Below are 24,373 nucleotides of genomic sequence, written 5' to 3' on the forward strand. Positions count from 1 at the left end.
TCTGGTGTGATGATTTATCAAGACTACATAATTGATTTTCAATGAGTAAATGCCTTGCTTTATAGATTTATAGATTTTATAAATAGATTGCCAGTAAGATATATTACACAGTTATCAATTTGGTTCACTGATATAGAGAGGAAATTATAGAATGTGACCTCACATAAGGATATTTTCCTGTCTTTTGCACTAACAGAAACACACTGACACCATTAATTTCTTGTCTATTATTGTTAAATGCATCAGTACATTATCCTTGCATATATTTGAAACAGCATTTGATGAGCAACAAAAAAAAGGCAAAGCCAGTTGTATGAGCTATTTCCCAAAACTTTGTTTTGTATTACTACAAGCTTTATTTGGGATTTAAGAAGGGGAATGTATCTGGGTGTTTATAAATAGAATAAATGGCAACACAGTATTACTATTTTCTTCTTGCTGCTAAAATATATATGTGTTTATGTAATAAAATTATATATATGTACATACATACATTATATATAGATAGGTGTAATTACTGCTTAACATTTTGAAAGGTTTTGATGGATATCTGACATCAAAATTAGTCAGCTATCTGGAAATTACTCAGAAAAAGAGGACTCAATTTTTACAGAGGCAGATTGAAATATTTAGTCCTAGTGTCTGAGAAAAAGTGAACCAGTTCCTCACTTTTCATGCTGCTATATCATCCAGGAATACAAGGATGCTGTCCTGAAAAACATTTCCATACCAAGCCAGTGATTGTAGTACAAACTGGAAAGTTTTTATAGAACTCAGTTTGGGAACAAGTAGAGGGATTGTACTTTCTTTCTAGCAATTATAATTATCAGACTAGTTCAAGCAATTTCAGGGAAACCCCTGAGGGAAAGTAAACATGTCTCTAGGTTTCTATTCTGAATGGTCTCCATGCAAAACAAAGTCAGTAGTGAACAACAACTGCATAAGAAATCAGCTATTCAGAATTAGTTTCACAACCTTAAGATGAAGTTGCTGATTAAGTTTTATAATTATTCAGAAGGCCTTATTATACGTTGTTAATCACTTTACAGAAGTTAGAGCAGTGGTAGGTTTTGTATGTCTTAAGAATTGCTTGGATGGGAAAAGAAATTGCTGTGCAGATTCTATTGACATTGAAGACCCTTAAATATGCATATGAAGATAGATAAAAAGTCTTTTGCATAACTTTTGAAGTTACATGAGCTTCTCATATATTTCATTGTTTATTCTTTAACATCACAAACTGAATTCAATTGGAAGTGAATTTTTATCATGAAGACAAAATGTTTTTCATTTTGCCAGCACATCTATCAGATTTATAAGCTAAGATATACACAGCAAGCATTAAATAAATGCATTTCTTAGACGCATTTTTCTGCTTACTTATCAGTAATTGCAGATTTCATTAATTGTCAGCTTGCTGTTCTTTACCTCTTAGTGGTTGTTGTTATAAAGGGGATTATATACAATAACAAACTATCAAGTTAAAAAAACTTCCACTTCTTTGACTGACAGACAGACTAGCTGTGCTAGTCTTTTATAAATTAAGACCAGTGAGAAATAAATTATGTTTTATCCTATTCAGCCAAAACAACAAAGCATTGGGGGGTTTTCCTACAGATTTAATGTAAAAGTCCCCAGATGACAAACACAAAAGCCTAGATATCAAACAGGTTGAAAATGCTGATGTTTAACACCTGCACCGTGTGAGGGCCAAGAAGAACGCTAAAGCCTTTGCTAAACAACACACCTGCTTGATAGTTTTTAACCCTTTAATCTTCATTCTCAAATGCCTTGCTTTTAATAGGAGAGGATTGTAATAGAATGGTGCAACCTAAGATATTTTAACACACAGTTTTAAAACAGAAACTACACCCTATCTTCTTTTCAAAGTGTATCAAATACTATTTTATTTGTATTGAAGGGCTATCTAGCTTGACAGGTTTTTTAATAACACTGGAAAGGATTATTTATGGCTACAGACTTATGGGGAAAAATCATACAAGCTGTGTGGATCTGTTTTCTGTGTCTAGCATGTCTGTATTACCACATGGTTATATCTGACCAGGCATGTGCTGCAAAAAGCCATGATCTAATCATTCTCCCTGTTTTTCAGAGGCTGGAATCCATCCAGCCAAAGCTGAGTCCAGACATCTACTGGGTCTGCCTTGGCAGTCCATAAGCACTGAGTGCACATGCTGACGTGCAGAGGGCTTATGCTTAATGTCACAAATGAATGAGCAAGGGCCTGTGTTGCAGAAATTCTTACATTTCAATACTCTCCACTCCTTCAAAAAGAAGAACATTTGACAGTTTTTCTTCTGTTGTAATTAATACTGAAGATGAGGTTCATAATATAAGGTCCTCAGTCACCTTTAAGATAACACACACAGGGTAATTGCCACTGTCAAAAAAAGCAGTTTGCCTAACTGAAAACTTTTGCAGCAAGTGCAGCAAATATGTCAATTTAAGTAGATGTCACTTTCTGTTTCCTTCACTATTCCATGTAAAAAACATGTAGTGTCTTCCATTACTGCTTGGAAAATTCCAAATTAATTTAAAACCTATCACTGTACACTAGAATAACATGGGATACTGCATATAGGAGATAGTTCTGCTTCTTATAGCAGTAAGAAGGGTTAAGGTGGAAAGGGTGGACTCAATTAAGTACAACTATAGCTGTGCAAATTAGGCATTTTTCCCACACCTAAATTATACTAAAGAATGATCACACCAAAAAAGCAGGATCAGGACCTGTGATTTTGTTGGAAGCATTGGTAGAAATTCTTCATGTTTAAAGATAGGTGATCCCATGTAATACCAGGAACTCTACCATGTTTGAATGTGAAACTTATTTGTATTTTTTTCATCCTTGCTTCCATGTAAAAAAAAAATCATCTACAGAACTACTCAGCAAGAGCTCTTCAACTCTTCTTGATTCAAATGACACTTCAATTAGACGTGGAGCTGACTATCCTTTAAGGTAACATAATTTTTAAGTCACAACCTCAGAAGGGAATAAATTAAGAAATTAATACCCTGAGGATGAGTTTTCATCACTTCATTTGGTCAGGAAGCAATTCACAGAAAGTCCTCATACAGAGGGTTTATCAATAGCAATTTGAGAAAAGCTGACTGTTCCATAAAAGAATATAGAATAGAGAACAACAGTCTCTAAACAGGACTTCAGGAGTGTTCAAAACCGGTGAGGAATCTGAGGCTGAACACCCATGTAGTTGTTATTGCATGATCTGGGTTTGTGTATTGTGCTAGATACATGAAACAGCCAACTTCAGCTTTGTGTCTTTTCTCCATAAAATCAGTCTGCACGGTATTGGGCATTGAGGAACTAAGTGTTCAGAGTTAAAACCCACTGAAAGGTAATTCCACAGCATGGACTCTGACACTTCAAGACACAAAGCAGAAATCCTAACTAGAGTCCCTGTCAAAAGAGATTCGTTTCCCAGAGCACTAGAACCAATTATCAAGCAAAACAAGGGTAAATATGAAGTTTAAGGAATCTGACAGACTGCTATTAAGATGCAGAGTTCACCCCTCCTTTCTTCCCGGGTGCATTTTGTATTTAATTGATAGAAACTCCTGAAATGTTTTCAATATTGATCTAGCAAAAGTGATTTTCATTCTCCAACATCACAGATCCAAGGACAAGCAGCATTTTAATATTTATTACCTCACCAAAGATATTTTGGTATGCTTCACAAGAATATTCCTTTCTCCCTTGCTAAACAAAATTATATCCAAAAGTTTGACAATATGTTCGTGGAAACAAGGAAAAGGGAACCCAAAATTTCTTTTGACTTGCCACCTCCTTTAGCCCATCCTTTTAACCTCAATTTGAACTTTGGCAGTAGTTAAATTGTAGACTGATGCTTTAAATAGAGCTTAAAAGTGCTGACAGTGTTGGAATAAAGGTTTGAACACACTAATAGGTTTTAGTGTCTGAAACTTTTGATAATCTGGCCCTGAGTGTCATGGGTCTCTCTGAGTGGATTCCATCTGTCCCATAAACTTATGTACTGAAACGTAATGCAGCCTTTTGATCTTCCTTGTGTGAAGATCCTCATGTTCCATAAAATCAACAAGATGCTCTCATTCACTGAAAAGCCAGATCTCAGACATGGTGATAGGTGACACTATACTACTTGCTAGTGTGTGTGCCTTTTCCCCTTTGTCTATGTCAAATTTCAGCTGCAGGATGACCTCACAAACACTGTTGAAATATCAAGTGCCTTTACTATTATGATATAGTTATGTTAGAATAAAATGTCACACTATATGACCATATTATGACCTGGCCATGTTAGCATAATATCAACTGAGACAGTAAAAGAAATACTAATGGTTGTGCTCTGTAGTAAAACACACCATAGTGAATTAACAGACACTTCAGAAATGTTGTTTATTTGTCTCTAATCAAGGGTTTTGACACTTCAGTGGAGTCTGTTAAACAAACATGGCACCTAACAAGGTTGCTTCCAATTAGCATTGCCATAGTTGGGACTGGAGTAAGAAAAGGATTATTTCTAACTGAGTTCATAATTAGAAATTAAAGTGAGGCTGAAAGCCCACTTGCTGTAAGCCCACAGCACAGTGCAGAACAGACTCATGCACAGTCTGACCATGCTGAGACGCCCAGTCCTACACCCAGAGCTGCCACCAAGCTGCTTAGAAGCTTTCTAAGACCACCAAAATCAACACCACAGGGGAAATCCAAACAGGGCTGGAACCCAGCTGGCCTCCAACAGTCCCAAAAAATGAAGATCCCCTTGTCCCACCTCAGCATCCACATAGCAATGCTGCTGTGCTTGAGGATTTTTGTGGAGACAGATGTGGGGCAGGATTTTCCCTCAGTGACTGTTCAAGTTCATTCAAGGACTACAATGCACATCTGCAAACAGAACCCAGGAGACTCTATTCCACATGTCTTCATCCCCAAAATTCATTTAGGTCTTTGTGTGAAGCAGTTGGCAAGAAACCACTTCTGGCACTGTAAATACTGTGTAAATAGGATTACATATCACCCAGAAAATAAATCTGTTATGATGTGTGAAAGGAAGTTTCATTTAATTTGGAGTTTTTACTTCCGATCTTCAGAGAAAACTTTATTCATTGTCTTTATTTAGTTTAGAATCTTAATATAATCTGTAGGATGAGGGTTTTTCCAGCTACTTGAAATATAATGTTTGTTCTAATTTTAAAATATAATTATTAGTATTATTAATTATTAACATGAATAACCATTATTGGGTTTTTATATTAATAAATACATAATTGATAAAGGTACTATTTTCATCTTGTTAAAATGGTATTAATAATGATCTGTATTATATAATAATATCTGTATTATATCTCCAAAAACAGGTGACAAAACCATGAAATGCTTTCATGCAATTTACAGTTATTTCATTAGATGGCAGTGTTACATTCAAAAACAAGAGTTTTATTCTTTCATACATATGTTTTTTATATTCATCAAGAAAAGCAGTTGATCTTACTTTACGTAATAAACTATACATGTGTATATACACGTTGGAATGTTCAAGTCTTACATCTGGAAGTGTATCTTAAAATTAAATGCTAAGTGTTGCTAATTGAATCAAGATATTATTCTACTTGCTAAAAGGTTATACCTTAAAAAAAAAAAAAATTATTTACCATCATCTTTAACTCCTAATATCTATTCAAGAAACCTGTATTCCAGAAATCAGTGTAATCAAAGGAATTTTAATTTTAAACAGTCTATGTTTTCTTGATCCTTAGGACAGCTAAGAATCAAGTTAGCTCCAAACAAAAGTTTGAAACTGCTTTAATAAATTACCATAAAGAGCTTTTACAATGCCAAGAATGATAAGTTATTTTTCTCGTGCCATGAATATCTATGCTGACCCTCTGCTACACTAAAATATGAATCCACAGAGAAAAGACTGGCTACCTTGCTTTTGAGAAAATTAACGGAAAGCATATCTAAGATTTTATCTTCTTACCTAATTTCTTTATACTCCTTTCCTCCCTTGATATATTTATCAAGGAGGAAAAAGGAGTATTAAAATAGAAAAAAAAAGAAGGACTTTTGTGGTAAGGGACACTAAATCTAAGCTAACAACAAAATATTTGTTATGACTGATAGTGAAGTAAAGCAAGAAGTTGGAGGATGAAAGAATTGTACTGAAAAATATCATTATATTTTTCTTTGCAATATTGTAATGAAAAATATCATTATATGCTTGTCCTGGTCACATCTTCTGTCCTTCACATTTGGCACTGGACACTGTGTAGGATATTGAGATTGATGGACAGACCCTCTCATTCAACCTGGTAGCACTGTTCATAAGGAAAACTACTAACAAAAAATTATTCGTGATATATATAGGCTTCTCTTCAGGATACAGATTGTTCTCAAGTGCCCCAAATGATGTCTTTTTGCTGCTTTTTTTTTTTCCCTTTGGCTGGTTTTTGGGGGGTTTTGAGGGGTTTTTTGGGTTTTTTTTTTGGTGGGTTTTTTTTGTTTGTTTGTTTTGGTTGGGTTGGGGTTTTTTATTTGTTTGTTTGGGTTTATTGTTTAGGGTTTTGAGGTGTTTTGGTTTGGTTTGGTTTGGTTTGCTTTGCTTTGCTTTGCTTTGCTTTGCTTTGCTTTGCTTTGTCCAGGAATAAATTCAACCACCAAAATATACAAACTCAGTTTCTACCTACAAAGTCTGTTCTGCATTTTAGTCATTCTATCCGTGTTGATCTCTACTTTTATACTTTCTGTCAATAGGCTTTTAGTCTTGCTGGAGGAAAATGATAGTAGAACTACACTAGTTCTTCTTCAGCATTTCTTTATAATCAGTCGTTCTGATAGCAGCAGCAATTTAACTGGGAAAAAATAATTCCCAGTTTAAAAATGTGGTTTATTTCTCACTCTTTCTCTCTCTTTGCAGTATACATGATGCCAACATGATTATTGATGTTCTGTTCCTTTGGATTGTACTTTCCAAGGTTACAGGATTAATACTGCAGGTGCCTGATAAGAGACAGCATCCTCCTCAATGTTGTACTGTCCTTCCATGTACAGAACACTCAGGCAGTGTGCTAATATGGACTGCTTTTGTCTCACAATATTCCTTAAGGGATTTCTATTCTTCAAATAATTGCTGATGAGAAAAGCATTCTAAGAATCTCTGGTTCTTTAGAATTCCATCTATTCCTCTGGAAAGGCAGGTTATCAAAATGCCATGTCCTTTACTGGCATTTACCCTGAAGGCTGGGAAAGCATTTCTGTGAAAGGTGGAGTTCTTAGTACAGAATTACAGCAGATGTGCTACAAAGCCCTACCTCAGGCTACTTGTTATTTTTGCACCTTATCTGAGCTGATTGGTTTTTCCCACCTGTGTGAAATTAGCATGTTTTTCTTTTTATATTTTTTAAATTACTAGTGTTGTGCACCAGTATAAGGATATCACAGATTTAGCCACAAGTTTGTCTCTTTTGTGAGACACAAATATCTCTTTTGTATCCTCATTGTCTTTTCTCTATTTGAAATGGTATGACTTTTTGCCCCCTACTTTACTTTTCAAACTTCATTAGAATATACGATTCTCTTAATTTGATTTTCTGCTTCACTTTATTGGCAAGATACTCAATTCCAGGAAATTACAAAGCAGCAAATTGACACTATTATTTGACCTTTGAGAGCAGTAATACTATACATAATGTCATGAGAACTTGTAAGTGCACTAACATAGAAAGAAAGCACACAGGTAAAGAAAGAAAATAGTTTTCTTAGTAATTATAGTATATGAAATTTCTTTTTTTTCTGATATTTTCCTGTTATTTCTGATCTACATGGCTAGGAACTCTACTTTTTCTACCATGATCTTTAATCTGGCTAGCAAAAATATAACTTTTAAACTGAGGTCTTTAAAAAGCTGAAAGCCAGAACAATGATGATGATGATTAAAGGGAAAAGACATTGCAGATCATGTTTTGTGAGTTTGCAATGATACATCAGATAAGAGGTGGCCAAAGTTCCCAGTGGAGCTGAAACTCTTGCTAATTGCTCTGCAGTGTGTTCTTTCATGCCTTCCTGGTAAATACCTTCTGTCAAAATTTGTCTTCTCATTGGACACAATCAGATAATAACTCAGATTTGAAGCACAATATTCTCACATTTGTGTTTACTAATATGCTTCAAAATAAGATAACAATTTATTGAAACTTTTGGTTTTAATATTAGAAAAACTTGAATGTGCTACAGAGCCATCAAAGGGATTTAGGAAATTTTAAGTGTAAATTGTAGACATGAAAAAGTATAGAAATTAATAATCCTAATGGTTGGTTTTATCTATGAGGGAATGTGCCAGAGCAGAAGTGAATATATAATTCAAAGTCTTTACGTTTTTGTATAATCAGACATTGATGACAGAGGAACCCCATTACTATAAAATTACAGTTTGATCACCATTCCCTATCAAATAAACTTGTTTCCCATATAGTTTGTAGAGTGTGAGAAAAACACTATTATGTTTGCCAATCACCTTTTTCACTATTTAGCTGGCAAACAAAAACAGCACTATGGAAACCTGCACCACAAAGAGGCCTCAGGTGCTGTAGCTCAGAGAATGTGGAAAGCAGATTCTACTGAATGCTCTTCAAAGGAAAAAAATCATCTGCCTTTTAAGGATAGACAGCCAATGAGATGTGTGTCAGATCTCCCAAACCAGACAGTTTCTGATCCTGCTTCCCAGCTATATAACCAAGGGCTAAACAGTAGGAGAGCAGTTTTCTCTCCGGCTGCCTTTGCCTCCCTCCCTGCACGCAAGGCTTGGCTGCCCTCACCCCTCAGCACACAGCACCCAGCACACAGAGCACAACACCCAGCACACAGAGCACAGCACCCAGCGCCCAGAGCACAGCACACAGCACACAGAGCACAGCGCACAGCACACAGCACACAGCACACAGAGCACAGCACACAGCACACAGCACACAGAGCACAGCACACAGAGCACAGCACCCAGCACACAGAGCACAGCACACAGCACACAGAGCACAGCACCCAGCACACAGAGCACAACACACAGAGCACAGCACACGGCACACAGAGCACAGCACACAGAGCACAGCACCCAGCACACAGAGCACAGCACACAGCACACAGCGCCCAGAGCACAGCACACAGCACCCAGCGCCCAGAGCACAGCACACAGCACACAGAGCACAGCGCACAGCACACAGCACACAGCACACAGAGCACAGCACACAGCACACAGCACACAGAGCACAGCACCCAGCACCCAGAGCACACCACACAGCACACAGAGCACAGCACACAGCACACAGCACCCAGCACCCAGAGCACAGCACACAGCACACAGCACACAGCACGCAGCACACAGCACACAGCACCCAGCACACACAGCACAGCACACAGAGCACAGCACACAGAGCACAGCACCCAGCACACAGAGCACAGCACACAGCACACAGAGCACAGCACCCAGCACACAGAGCACAACACACAGAGCACAGCACACGGCACACAGAGCACAGCACACGGCACACAGAGCACAGCACACAGAGCACAGCACCCAGCACACAGAGCACAGCACACAGAGCACAGCACCCAGCACCCAGAGCACAGCACACAGCACACAGCACACAGCACACAGAGCACAGCACACAGCACGCAGCACACAGCACACAGCACCCAGCACACACAGCACAGCACACAGAGCACAGCACACAGAGCACAGCACCCAGCACACAGAGCACAGCACACAGCACACAGAGCACAGCACCCAGCACACAGAGCACAACACACAGAGCACAGCACACGGCACACAGAGCACAGCACACAGAGCACAGCACACGGCACACAGAGCACAGCACACAGCACACAGAGCACAGCACACAGAGCACAGCACACGGCACACAGAGCACAGCACACAGCACACAGCACACAGCACACAGAGCACAGCACACAGCACCCAGCACACACAGCACAGCACACAGAGCACAGCACCCAGCACACAGCACCCAGCACACACAGCACAGCACACAGAGCACAGCACCCAGCACACAGCACCCAGCACACAGAGCACACAGCACCCAGAGCACAGCACACAGCACCCAGCACCCAGCACACAGCACCCAGCACCCAGCACCCAGCACACAGCACACAGCACCCAGCACCCAGCGCACAGCGCAGAGCCTGTGCTTGGGCACTCTCCGTGTCCCTGCCCTGCTCCTGCACCTGCCTCAGCTGCACCCCCTTGCACAGGAGCAGCGTTAGTGCTGCAGGTGAAGGCAGCCACCCTGAGCGAGGGACTTGGCGATGCCTTCCTTTGGAGTAGGAAGATGGACAAGCAGGAGCACAGCTTTTCAAAATCCAGAGCTGCCTCTGACAGCAAACACTAAACAACAGAAGCAGCAGGAGCATAATTTTCATCAGATTAATCCAGGTCTCTCCCATGAAACAGGAGAACCTGGTTGAACGAGGAATTAAGGCTATAGTTTCTATAAAAGTGTAAAGATGTGTAATTAGGAAGACCCGATTTGCTCATGGACGTGAATGTGCCTATGAAGGCAAACAGGAGGTTATGTATACAGAATAAAAATTGATGACTAACTGATTAATTTTTGGAGGGATTCAACTGCTTGGAGAGCATAGTTTCTGTGAATAGCAGGGCCATGAGACTGGGAATAGTTCAGAATATGTTAACCCCACCCTGTCATTCTTAGTGCTTTAAAACACTATTTCTGTATTAGGAAAAAGAAGCAGAAATGTTAGCCAACTCTGATTTGATTAGATGAGTATTCCCATATATTTCCAACAGACTTAAATTATATTAATTTCCTGAAAAACTGTATATATCTACTTTCTAATAGCATGAAAAAAATAAATCTTATACCTCATAAGTCAGTAGCAAAATACATTAATTTTAACATCATTAAACAGTTATGAATTTTGTACAGAAAAGCAGAACATCAGCCAATTTCCTTCACCTTTTTCCAGACATATGAAGGAAAGCCTGAACTAAAAAATGAAGTTCAAATGAGCCCAATGACCAAAATTACATTTTTCTTGGTTATTTTTATCTTACTATCATATTTCTTCTACTGATTTGAATAAGTTACCTAGGAGAAACAATGTATAAAAGTCTGTCTTCAGATCTCTGATAGGAAATCCCCATTACAGCAATAAATATTGTATCTTTGGCAGGCAATTGGCAAGCTACCTTAATCATGATAGTCCCTGGCTGACAATCACACAAAAGTGAGACCAGAAAGTATATCTTAAATGTTTCAGCACTTGGATTTTCCTAACTACTCCTTTCAAGTTCTTTATGAACAACTTGTATATAGATCAAAACATGCTAATTTCATCATCACTGGCCAGCTTCATAAAAGAATCCTACAAAAACATATGGGCACACTCACCAACTTTTTAAGCAACCAAAACTTTCATAGAGCTATTGAAGTTTCTTCATGAGATAAAAGCATTTTGTTGTTTTGAAACAATAGTAACTTTTTTTAATATGAAAACATATGAGTGCTGTGTGTCATTCATCATCTGTCAACTTTTCATTTGAAACACTGTCAAGGGGCTGCCTAAATGTGCAAAGGTAGCAAGGGCTACTACCCTGCACAGCCAAGAAAGGTCTGGGGTTTGATCCTGAATGCACTAATAGCCCAAGGCAGCAAGAAAAAATATCAAAAATACATTAAAAATACCTGGATGTGAGATGCACTTTATTTTTGCTCACTTGAGTAAGTCTTTGAAAATGCACTGCTGAGCTGAAAGGGATCTTTCTCAGAGATGCTCAGGGGTAGGAAATGCATCCTAAAGACTGACATAAAGAAGGTGAGAGCAAATAGAACAGATTAAGGCAAACACTGCTAATAACCTAGAATTAAATAACTTGAGCTTTTCTAGGTGTATATGCCATGAAGAAAAACTACATTAACGTCTACATATTCCTTATTGTAGCTGTTTGCCCAGCACCATCACAGGATGGAGAACACTTTACATAGTTAAGATTACCAGACACATTCCTAGATAAAAGAATTTATCTCCTCATTACAGTCTACTGGAGAAGTTAACTGAGGTCATAAGCCACAAAACCACAACCACTATGCAAATGTATCTTGAGCACAATTTTCCATAATAAATCAAATGTAATGTGGTACTTGCAATGGTACTTGAATACAGTCATGAGAAATGTCTATCAAATGAGAACTTCACAGCATATGAGACAACTTCATACTGCACCTTACAGTGTAGAGCATTCACAAGCACAACACTCACCTCAGGAGACTTTTATGATTTTGGAAATGATATCCATGGCACTATGACCGAAAAGAAAAATTGCAGTGACTATGTACTGTGCCACACAAAGTTCAGTGTTTGCAGTTTCTATTTAATACATAAAGAAAACAGCATAGAATTAAGAGCATTTGCTGATCATTTGCTGACTGTTAAGTACTGGATTCTAAATCACTGAGGAAAGTTTAGATAAAGCAGACTTCTCACAGCAAAAATCTACAGTTTGTACAAATAGGTATACGATTCTAGCAAAGGTAGGGATTCCTTTGCATTAACTGTAAAGAGATCAATAAGAAAAAACCCAGATATCCAGATCACTACACTAAATCACAGTGGGTAAGAACTACAGTTGTGAAAGTTTGACTGGAGGGCCAGAAGGACAGAATAGCTTTGTACAATCATAACAAGGATTTTCCTGAATAGGAAAGCTACCATATAACATTTTAAAAATCAAAATCTGCTCTAAATAAAAGCTGGAACACAGTAGGTTACAAGCATGCACTCATCTTTGTGTTGAAAGTTACCAAAGGTATAGATCATTTTAATAGGCCCATTCTGGAATTAAAATTCTTGACAAAGTATACAATTATATGTCATATAAGACTTTTCTGCATTTGTTTAGTTTAATGATTAATTAGACATCTTTTCACTTGATAGGTGTGAAATTAAAATATAAACACTTAAATAGGTAGGCCCATGTTTGAATAGATGGCCTAAGTAGTGCTAAATCTAAGATATGAAGATACAGTCTTTATCCAGTTAAAAATAAAATAGGTTTTTGTTGGAGTTCAAAACTTGATAACCCATCTGATCAGAGAAGTAAGGAAGACTTACTAATTGTGAAGATCATCTCAAAATTTGCAAAAAGTATTGAGAATATTCTCCTATCATTTCACCTTCATCATATTTATACAAAGCTTCCATCCATATCTCTATTAGAAAAGGAAATTATATTTTCTGGCTTTAGCAAACTAGAAAACATAAAACCAGCATTAGCAGAACATTGATGAGTTGTAGCTAATATCACTTAATATTTTTATCCAGAAGCTTTAGCACAATATGTGTCAACTGTGGAAAAACTCCTCAGTGTAACCATAGCTGCCTATCACCACCTTCTGATATCTCAGCCACCTACAGATCAAATCACCCTAAGGCAAACCTACTTGTCTTGAGACCCATCTTCATATCTATTGCACTTTATAGCCACTGGAATTAGAGGTGGATGGATGATCTTACAGGAACAATAAAGAAACCAACATGCCACCCACTCTATCAGCCACTGAGATTGTCACTGTCAGGAACAACAGAAACACTTGAAACTAATTTGAAAAGTTCATAACTATATGGTAGAGTATATAGATATAGATATTTAAAAGTTTTCATTTGGGAGTCAAATGTGACTTAACTAAAGTTATTCAAATAGGCTCTATTTGTAAATCAGATACCACTCCTGATTTGAAGGTACTCATGAAAGTAATATAGGTTTGTGATATTTTAAGTGAAAAAAAACATGATTCAATTTTTCTGTAATTAGACAAAATATATAAACCAGGACCTTTCCACAGGAAGAGTTTTGCTAAGCTCACTGTCAAAAGACTGCCTAACACTTTTACTCCTTTCCCTATAAACTGCCTTTACAAGAGACTTGCTATAATAAGAGAACCACAATTTTCGATATGTTCAAAATACAGAGCTTCTGTCACCAGTGTTTTAATTCAGTGTTTTCTCTTTTTCCTGCACTTCCAGAATGATTTTAGTGACTGATCATGTTGCAGATTAAACAGCTATTTTGGCAAGCTGCCAACCAATTTCTGTTTGAAACTTAATCTCTCTCCAACTGGCAATAGAAGTAACTGTTTGACCTCTTCCCTGTTTGGATTTTTTTTCTTTCTATTTGTGCACAACTTATTGATAAAGATGTCATGGTTAAATATGCCCCACCTGAGGAACTTTTACAACTTTATGGTTTTCTGCCCATGAATCTCTGAATGTTAAGAAATCATAAAGGATTGGATAAAACTTATCCAAGGCTTTATATCAAAAACTGAGTAAAAACTAATGCCATAAACCAATTTTTCAGATTACTATTTAATGGCATATAACAACTTCAGAATGTTCTCTTTCCCTCTCTAGAAATGTATTTATTGCCATGTACTGAGACAAGCACTGACACTAGGTACAGTAACAGCGACAATTCCACCACAGCTGCTGAACACACTATTGTAAAGGAAATTGTTGTAAGAGAAATGTCCGATAAAGTGCACATTTATGCAATTGTCCAGGAAGTGAAGAATTCCACCACTATATTTTTCAACATTGTGAAATGTTTGTTTCTCTTTTCTTCCTCATAAAAGGAAATATCCCAGAGGATCATTGATAGAGGAGAATCCCTAGAATGTATGTCTGTCTTACTCTCCTTCCAGTGAAGTACTCTCTCCCAGGGTGGTAGCATCTTATCTCATGCAGCTGTTGTTATTTTCATATAACGCTTGAGTCTTCAAATGGATCTGCTATTAAAAAAACTACCAAGTAATGCAGAGATTGGAACAGTGGTGAAGTTTTTCTCTTATTAAAAGTGAAAGGAGAAAATGCAGTAAAGATCTCCAAAAGGTCTCCTTACCAATAGCATCTCCATGCAGTATGGAGCAATAGGAGCAAAACTTAATCATCCTGTCACCATGTTCTCAGTATCTGACACAGCCTTGCCCCAGTACATTAAGGCAATAATAAAGATGCATTTATGGTGTATAAAATTGCCTTACCTCTGTTTAGTTCTTTGCTGTATAGAAAAAGTAGCATGGTAAACCTAATTTGCAATGGTATAACTAGAGCTGTAGCACAGTGGTACTATTAAGATTGCATAAGCAGCAGAAAATATCTAAATATCACCCACTGCTCTTATAGCTACTGGTAAAGGCCTATGTTTAGGTAAACTTTACAAGGTTAGTGAAGCTAGATTAGATGCCTATGAGAAAAAAGAGTAAACAAAGCACATCAAGAAATGAGGGTAGCTGGAAATGAAAGCTATGATGAAAGTATACTTGTTAAATGACCCTCACAGAAAGTAAATTCTGCCTAACCCTGAAGTGCTACCAGAGTGCATAGCCATACCAGGGATTTCAATTCTCAGATAGAAGCAGTGAAGCTGGCTGTCACACCTGAGTATGAAAGATAACATCAATAAGCTTTTGATAGCAACTTGAAGATATGGAGAGGATCAAACTGCTCCATGCAAACACAAATGGCTCAGACCAATGAAAGGACTGTGTACCTTATAGACTAGCTGTCCCCCTTTTCTGATTATATCAGCTTGTCTATTAAAATAATACCCATTTACAGACGAATTTGAGTTCTCGTATATGTGGTAACTATTATGGCTGTAAAACTTCCACAGAAGACAGGAATCCTATTTTCTGCATTCTGAATTCTGATTAAGTGCACAAAGATTAATAGAAGTAACAATTTCACTTCAAATATGTTCAGAAGTCAAGGTTCCTCCTGGCTTTCAGAGAATATTTTGTATGACCAGTATGTTATTTCTGACACAACTTGGAAAACAGAGTAGCAAAACCCAAAATATATGAAGAAATGCAGAACTGACATGGGGCACTCCATTTCAAGCCATCTCTGAGATCAAAGGACCAAATTTTACAGGTTTTAGGAGAATTCATTGGAAGCAGAAACTGGAGCTGCAACTGCTGCACAAACTGAATTAACTGTCTTAATGAGTCTTCTTCCCTGGGAAAAAAAAAATAAATGAGGAAAGGCAAAAATAGGGAAGTCAGTTACACAGGAATTCATTTCAATATGTGGCATTTTCTCTGCCTTCAGAGAACTTCCTCTGAACCTTGAACATTGTCACCTCCTTCAGATTACTCCCTTCATAGTATCAGAGCAGCCCACATCTTTCAGTTTTATACAGTTATTAAAATATGAGAGTTAATCTAGATCATTTATTCTACTAATTAAACAGAACAAACTCCTCCCTCTGTGCTGTTGGGCTTTTTGAAGTGAAGAGTGAAAATCACATACAAAAAAACCCCCAACCTCTGACAATTAAAGCTATTAATTTAATAACATATAAAAATTGCCCTTTTGAGGTGTTACTGTTGTATCCACCATTCTCAAACTTGAAAAACATTAACTGCATCTGACGATCACAATGGACAGGATGTAACAGAAAGAAAATACATGCTGCAAGCAAAATGAAATAAGGAACCTCGATGTATTTCTTCAATGGCAATACATCAGACCTAAAAAGAGACTGTGACAGCTTTCCAATGCTCTGGAGGTTTTGTGCAGTCATTCATCGCCACTCCATTATATTTTTTTCAAGGTTTATTTGCATATATCTAAAATGGAAATGGGGCAAGCACATTTCACTCTTTTTCTTCACTTAGATGTTGGGTATGTGTTTGGATCCAGAAGTTTCAGATGATTATTTACCATTCAGAGGTATCCTCAGTTACTGTTACAGGCTGTATCATATCTTTGAAATAAAGATGCCCAATGATAACAACAAAGTTGATTACAACCTTTTACATCTTCAATATACTTTTGAAGATGAACAGTAAACTGGTACTCCAAAGAGAGATAATTCTTCCTCTATGGTTTAAACGCTGAGTCTGTTTGCCAGAAATGCATGGGAAATAAATCCTAAGCAGCAGCTACTTCTTTTTATATGGACACAATTTATATGGAATAAACTACTTCTTAAGATGCAGAGGAAGAATTTTTCTATTTATAACATATACTTCTGTCTTCAGTTATTGATCTATTACTAATGGGACTCAATGTCACCCACAAAATCATTATTTTATGGTAAACTGGAGTGCATTACAATGTAATTTTACTAGGATGCCTTCAGTGTAGTGTAGATTTCCACTTCCCATTTTCCAGAAAATTTAAATGAAACCTTTTATGTAAGCTACACATTGCTAGCCCCAAAGTGCTGAAACATGCTTTTGTGTATCTGTGTTTTATTTCTATTTGGCAGACAGTAAAATGATTTTGTCAACAATCCATCAGTAACCTATGCTCATCCACTTCTCACTATACAGTGGAAGAAATTCTGGCACAGTGAAGGTGCTAGCAAGGGTGCTATATACCAGAAAATGCTTTTTATTGACACCTTAATTTTATGTAAATTATGCATGTGCAGTACTTGAACCATATATAAAACTGAATACAAATGAGTTACCTTGAGCAGGAGCCCACTGGGAGCCTTGGCATCTGAAACATGAGACCACCTCTGGTGCCCTCTCCTGAACTGCAGTTTCCTGGGCTAGCCTTGTCCATGCAGGTGGCAATCATGTGACAGCAAGCCTCAGCAGGTTTAGGTCTAAATCATAAATCTATCATTAACCCCTTGTATTCTTGCAGAGCAGACTTCCCCATCAGTTAATATTCAGATGAGTTTGTGCTTCATAACTGACAGTTCTGAATTAAATTAGTATGATCTGCCTGTTTTATAGCATAACTAGCACAGAGACAGAGCTCATTTTTGTTCTGACAGCTTTCACAGAACATCTTAGCTGAAAATATTGCCTAGATGAGGAATTAAAGTAATAAAGTTGTCTTCTTAGGCTTCTCTGTACTCAGTAGAGAAACAACTCTCACTCAGAAGCTTTTCATACAGCAGTATCTGAAACTTAGCACTCTGAACTTGTTTCCCCTTAACCATACTGATAGAAAGAATAAAAACATGAGAATACTATATGAAAATTTTCCAGAGAATAGCTACTTGTGTGTTAGTAAAGATAGTAGGAATCCTTTGGGCAAAAGTCATCAAGCATGTTGTGATTTGAACCAAGATTTCAAGAGTTAATATTAGTTTTTCTTTCAAGGTAACTGCAGTACATACTTCACAATTGTTGCAGGTGGGAAATGTTGTACATAGTGTGCTAAGAGACTCACAGTTTAAAAATAACACTAAACCAAAGAAAATGAAGTAACTTTTAATTCCCTTTTTAAATGTGCATTTCAATTTAATACAATCTGTAAGGCACTCTCATAAGTAAAAAAAAAAAAAAAATAAACATTCTTTTCCAAATAAGGACAGTTACAAGGCAATGGTATGCACAAAAATATAAACTTATCTGTAACTGATAAACAATGAAACATGAATGTTCAGGTTTTGGATGCATTGCAAGGTAATGTCATTTCTGTATCATGACACTTACTCAGAGTAAATATTGGTACTGTAAATGATTTCTCATTGGGGTTAGGAACTTGTATTCTCTTCATATCCCAGTAAAAAATAAACTCTTTAATAAATAAATATATAAAATAAATATATGCTATCTGGAGATATATAAATAGGTCCATCCTGAAGAAAAGTTCCAGTTTTGACTACTATGTATTGACATCTAATGTCCATCACTAAAGTGGAGACTGTAAAACTTCACACACAGTTCTCAGGATTTATTATAAATTTATAGTCCGTTTCTTTCTATTTCTTCCAGCATTGTCTCATCCATGTAACATAGATATTTCCTTGCTAATCTACAGGCCACAGGTAATCCAGACAGAATTGCCAGGAGCTGGCTATGTTTTAAGAAGTTCCACTTCCCCCTGGTGACTGGCTACCAAACCATTCAGAAAGTCTTGAGGAGGCTGGTCCACCCTTATCTTCAAGGCTTTGTCTCCTAAATCCAGTGGTTAGAAAACAGAGGCTTGGCTTTCACCAAGTGGGTTCTTCACATCCAGCATCCTAGACCACTGCAGGTTCCTCATGCTGGCATCGCCATGAAAGCATGGCCAACAGCTCCAGTTTGCCTATTTGCCAAAGCTGCCTCTTTCCTCAGCTGTATCCTAACACGTCTTTGTACAGTTCTGGAACTCTCTCAGGATCCACAGGCCGGGGCAAGAAATGTGTGAATTTCTGATGTCTTTTGGACCTTGCCCCATCTCTGGGAGTACCGTCTTTATTAAGTGCTACAAAGTACCTCCGCCCTGAATCCCCATGTTTGTAGACATTGGATGAGTAAGTGTTGTACCAGTTTTCCTCAAATTGTTCCCTGAAGATGCACTCAGAAGTTAGTTTCTCCTAGAGAAAGACAAAAGAAAAATAAATTAAGCTGCCACTAGATATTTGAAGACATGAAAAAAGACATTATAAAAATAAACAAAATGCTTTAGGCTTTGTGTAGCCTTATTGTTCATTTAAATGTCAACAAACCAAACCCAAGCAGACTATGTAGACCTGACAATGAGTTTGGAAAATTGGACCTGTACACCTACAATTTCAGATTTAAAAAATGCACTAGTTAACATTTGTTGCAAGAAAATATTACTTATTTATGATTTATTTAAAATTCATCTGACTTACAGGAATTGTATTATGTAGAGTTCTGTCTTGGGCTATCTACTGTTCTAGAAATGAGATTTGGTAGAGGGACTCGGATGTAACACAACAGAGCAGGAAGTATTTACATATTTCTTTGTGGTATGCATCACTTCTCACATTTTAAACTAGAATGACCACAACCAAAGGAAGTGGAGAAACAGAATATTTTATCTGAGAATGTTTTAAAATGTGAAAGAAGAGTAGGACTTGTATTGCCCTCATAACTTTGTAAAAATTAATTCTATTTTGTTGAAGTATCTAAGGGTACACTGTATACTTCAAAAACACATTACACATTTCAACGGGAAAAGATGTTATAATTTTGAAAGCCTAGATGAACTTCTTGAGGGGGTTGCATTGTGTTCAGAAGCAAACCAAAAGCCTAAAGATGCATGAGCTGATATGAAAGTGGTACTTACAGAGCCATAGAGTTCTCCCTTCTCATTCATTCCAAGATAAAGGCCACTGTCCACACCTCTAATACTGACCAGTCCCACTGCCACACTGATGAATTCAAGGATACCTGGGGAAAAAAATTGCTTTAATTAATTTTTTAACCAGAAAACACATAGCATCCAAAAACTCAGTTGAAAACAAGTAGAAAATGCATGTATTATAGTAAATGTGGCCTAGTTTCTCTGAAGTTTGAAATACTATGTGAAAATATACACAATATTTACAGGAAAGCAGTCTGAGAAGCCTCATCTAGGAACATGAATCCTACACCATTTAAGAAACCTTTTCAAAATGTTGAATATGAAAGGATTTTATTGAGCACTGAGAATAAAGCCATTACTACCATGCTGTTGGAGTCTTTAATGATTGTACACTGTTTGCTAAACTGCCTACTTAAATATTGGAAGATTGGTTTGAATTACCTGAAAATATACTTTACTACATCTACAGAGTTATCTTAAAAAAACACATCCATTATTAGGTCATTTGAATGGAAATCAAAGTACAGATGGGAATTTTATACAACAGAATCTACCCACAGAAAAGGTATTTGCCAGACATCTTATCTAGCATATGGGCCCACACCTCTTGACACAACTTGCTGTCTTTAGTGCAGGCTTTTAAAGTACATAAAATATGCTGCTTTTTTGCTACTGTTTGGATTATAACATTATTTATATTACATTTGCCCAAAAATGTAATATATATTAATAAAGTATTTCAGACATGAGGTATTATTTGAAGCCTGAATTTGGCAAAGGTAAACCAACATATTTAACCAATTGATATGCACAGATTACAGCACATACAAAACATGAAAGAAAGGGAACGTGTGAACTGACTTTTTGGAAGTTGTTAACAATGTAAACAAAGCCTCAAAAAGAAGTGCCAAAATAATGTCTAAGATACTGCTGCTCAGCAGCAAAACCACAAAATGTTTAAAAAATCCCTGAATCTAAGGTAAGCTGTTTTAAATAGTGCAGCTGATTATGACTTTTTGTCTGTTTACTATTTATGATTTCAGGAAAATTTTCAATCTCAGATTAACTATCTGGACTATCCAATAATTTAAAATGTTTTCCATTTTAATTGAGCTTTGGCAGGTTTCTTAGTTGCATTAACAAACAGCAAAGAAAATAAATCCTTTACAAAGAGTAAGCATTAAAAACTGTATCACACATAAATCATCCTAGTTTTCCAGTTCATAAAGTACAGAGTCCCATAAAAGGTTTGGAGGCATTTTGTCTTTCTGATATCATTTTCAAAGCCACTCTTTTCCAAAAGCATAATAAGCAGGTGATACAACCCACAAAGAAACCACATCAGACAAATCTTCCAAGAGCAGTGGTAGACTAAAGGTAGTACAATTCTAAAAAGCTGAGTAAACGTTAGATCTATGGCTAACTTGATTTTTCTCTTTAAAGCAAAAAATTTATTTCATGTTTACATGCTGTAGGAAATCTTCCATCTGAAAAGAACTGTCTGACTACTGGTCTTCTACTTCTTAAGCCATCCATGTGTTATAAAAGCAATTAAGAGCCATTCCAGCAGATTGTTTTGACTATGTGGAGGATGATAGGAAGCTCTTTAATCACCTTTTTACTACTGCTAATCCAATACACACCAAAACTCACATGTTGTTGACAACAGCAGGTTTGTTCAGATGTCCAGCCTCTACAACTACTACTTAGGATTTACTCTCATATCACAGGTTGCCTTCACCTCCTTTGGGTTTACTGCCAGAGAAAGCTGGCTGGGAAGCATTTTAAACACTTAATCAAATAAGCATTTTAGGCTCATCTGCTTCAGCGTTATGTCCTTCTGTGAAGCAAAGCAGTCTAATGCACCCAGAGATAGCATGCCCAAGTCTGTGACCTATAGTGTTTTACAGAGGCCCAAGAAGCTCCGATGCCAACAGGGAATACAAAAAGGATCAGTCTGACTCCTGACCATTCCCAGAAAACCTACCGGCGTGCGCCTGTGCTTACAGACCCCCAGCATAGGCTGAGCAATGCCTGTCTTCTGACTCACCTGAGATGAACAGCCCTCCCTCACTACCCTGCCCTGGTGCAGATCCCACGGCCGAACGCCGGAGGGTGAAGCCTTTCTGTTCCGAGCACTCGTCCACCTGCCTCGGCATCACCAGCATCACATCTCCCTCTCAAGAGCACGACTGATCCCTCCCAGGTACGCACAGAGGCTTACACACACGCGCGCACACGCGGGGCCGTGCCGCAGCCGCCTACCGAAGAGGCTGTGGTCCTGGCGGGTGCCTCGCACGCTGCCGTCGGGCAGGATCTGCAGGTGGAAGCCGGTGCGACAGTACAGCTGCCGCCGCCGCAGGATGCCCTGCAAGTGCGCCAGGTCCGCCGCCGCTGCCGCAGCCGGGGCGCGCCGGTCCCCGCGCTCGGCCGGGGCGCGGCGGTCCCCGAGCAGCGCCGGGCGCTCCCCGGCGGGCGGCAGCAAGAAGTGGGCACCCACCGGCTGGCCCAGGCCGTCCAGGCCGCCCAGGAAGCCGCCCACCTCGGCCAGCGGAGCCATGCGGGCGCGGGGCGAGCGGACTAGGGCGCGGCGGCGGCGGAGAGCGGCTGCCGGCCTCTCCCGGTGGGCATGTGGGGGTGCGCGGCGGAGCCCCAAGCATGGGGAGCCGGCAGGGCCGAGCGGAGCGGAACGGAGGCGAGCCGTGCTGATCCGAGCCGGTGTGAGCCAGGCGGCGGGGTGCTGCTCGTCAGCCCCGCGCGTGTCTTTATATATACGGCGGTCCCCTGACACATGCTAATGAAGCCGCTGGGGAGGCCGCGTTTGAAATTGTAAACCGGCTCCCCCTCCGCTCGCACCTTCCTCTGATCTGCGGGGACGGCGGGGAGGGGGCGCCGGGCGCGCCCCCCGCGCGCAGCCGGGCGCGCACACGCGCGGCGGGGGCGCGGGCGCGGCCCCTGCGCGGAGCGGAGCGGAGCGGCGGCGGGGGACGGGCGGGACCTGCCGGAGCATTACGTGGACAGGTGCAAGGAGAGGCAGAAGGGAAGAAGGAGAAAGGGCGTTACCTGAGGGTTAGACCTGCCCAGACACACATGAAAGAAAAAAACCCGGAGATCTGACAGTTTTACTCCCTGTTTCTAAAACGCTAATAAAATGTACATGCATTACGCTTCCCTTTTATCGCTTCAACTACAAGGAGGGGAATTTCTAAAGAAATTGGCATAGTCAGGGAGGTGCTTTCCCCTCTGCAAATTCTCCCTCGCATTTATCATTAATGTGACACTAAACTGGTCTAGTATTTGGGTATTGACAGGAGGTCTTCAAAACATAAATGGGCAGCTCCATCGTTTGGGATAAATATTTTCAAAACTTGCAGAGAAGAAGAAAGAAAGATTGAGAGGTGGCTCATCTAATCCATCTTCTTTGGGGTTTTTCATTGGGCCTGTAGCCAAGGTCTGTGAGCATCATAAATTAGCACTATTATCTACTGAAAGATCCCTGTTGTAGTTCTGCAATGTTTTTAATGTTTGGGACTTCGTTGTCCTGTTCCAGATGAGCATATACACTTTTTTCATCCCCGGAGTAGAATGGTTCACACAGGAAAAAATATTTTGGTGGAAAACATATTCACCGATGGTAAAACAACACTACATTAAATCTAAGAGTTTGACTTTTGCCATCTTTCCAGCCTTTTCTGTAAAGTCTAATGAATTTTAGGGCTTAAATGACATGACCTATCTCAGCATCTAAGATATGCAGTTCTTTGCCAATGCTAAAACATGGTATTAGAGTATAAAATGTAAAGATCTTTCATAGTTAATTCTTTCAAAAGTTCAAGAGAATCACTTGGTGGTTTAAGTTTCATTTAAACAAAAAAGTTGCAGAGAATCATGAGAGATTAGTTCTCCCGTCTTGCTTCATGGTCTTTTCAGTCACAGTCTAAATCTGAGAGATCAAATGGATTTGACTGCTTACCTTTATTTGCTATGGAGAGTATAGGGCTAATTAATTGGCAGGTGCTTTAAAGCAGGTAATGTGACACCTTTTCATCACTGCAGTCCTAAGTACTGCCCCTGTGTGCACCTGAATTATAAAAAGGCTGCTTTAAAGCAAGTGATTTACTGTGGAGGGATTTAAAACTGAAAAAATTAATGCTAAATACAATGATCAGATAAATCACCTCAGAGGAGAGCACAGGCAGACCTGTTCTGAAGGCAGTTACAGATAGATGTTATATTATTTTACATTTCAGATAACAGGAGTCT

At 38.7% G+C, this 24,373-nt stretch overlaps 2 protein-coding genes across 3 annotated transcripts in view; one reads left to right on the forward strand and one right to left on the reverse strand.

Annotated features, from left to right (window-relative positions):
• Window positions 1–18,634: 18,634 nt before the first annotated feature.
• FGF20 (fibroblast growth factor 20) lies at window positions 18,635–22,670 on the reverse strand. Of its 2 annotated transcripts, none has more exons than XM_021535194.3 (3): window positions 22,376–22,670; window positions 20,093–20,196; window positions 18,635–19,373 (listed from the first exon to the last, which is right to left on the reverse strand). In XM_021535194.3, the coding sequence occupies exons 1-3, from the start codon at window positions 22,668–22,670 to the stop codon at window positions 19,128–19,130; spliced, it is 645 nt and encodes a 214-aa protein (XP_021390869.1). In that variant the 3' UTR covers window positions 18,635–19,127. The 2 variants fall into 2 exon arrangements, with proteins under 2 accessions (XP_021390869.1, XP_077638973.1); XM_077782847.1 differs by lacking the exon at window positions 22,376–22,670 and adding an exon at window positions 22,161–22,252.
• Window positions 22,293–24,373, forward strand: part of MICU3 (mitochondrial calcium uptake 3) — a 58,157-nt gene continuing 56,076 nt past the window's right edge. Inside the window, exon 1 of the mRNA XM_077782846.1 lies at window positions 22,293–22,316. The gene's annotated coding sequence lies outside the window, so the exon portion shown is untranslated. The remainder of the gene's footprint in view (window positions 22,317–24,373) is intronic.

Source organism: Lonchura striata, chromosome 4 (genome assembly GCF_046129695.1).
Source record: "Lonchura striata isolate bLonStr1 chromosome 4, bLonStr1.mat, whole genome shotgun sequence".
Taxonomy (NCBI): Eukaryota; Metazoa; Chordata; class Aves; order Passeriformes; family Estrildidae; genus Lonchura; species Lonchura striata.

Coding starts and splice junctions, on each gene's coding strand:
- FGF20 (XM_021535194.3), bottom strand. CDS start 22,670: ATGGCTCCGCTGGCCGAGGTGGGCGGCTTCCTGGGCGGCCTGGACGGC. Junction 20,197..22,375: donor CCAGGACCACAGCCTCTTCG/GTAGGCGGCTGC, acceptor TTTTTTCCCCAG/GTATCCTTGAATTCATCAGT. Junction 19,374..20,092: donor AGGGAGAACTCTATGGCTCT/GTAAGTACCACT, acceptor GTCTTTCTCTAG/GAGAAACTAACTTCTGAGTG.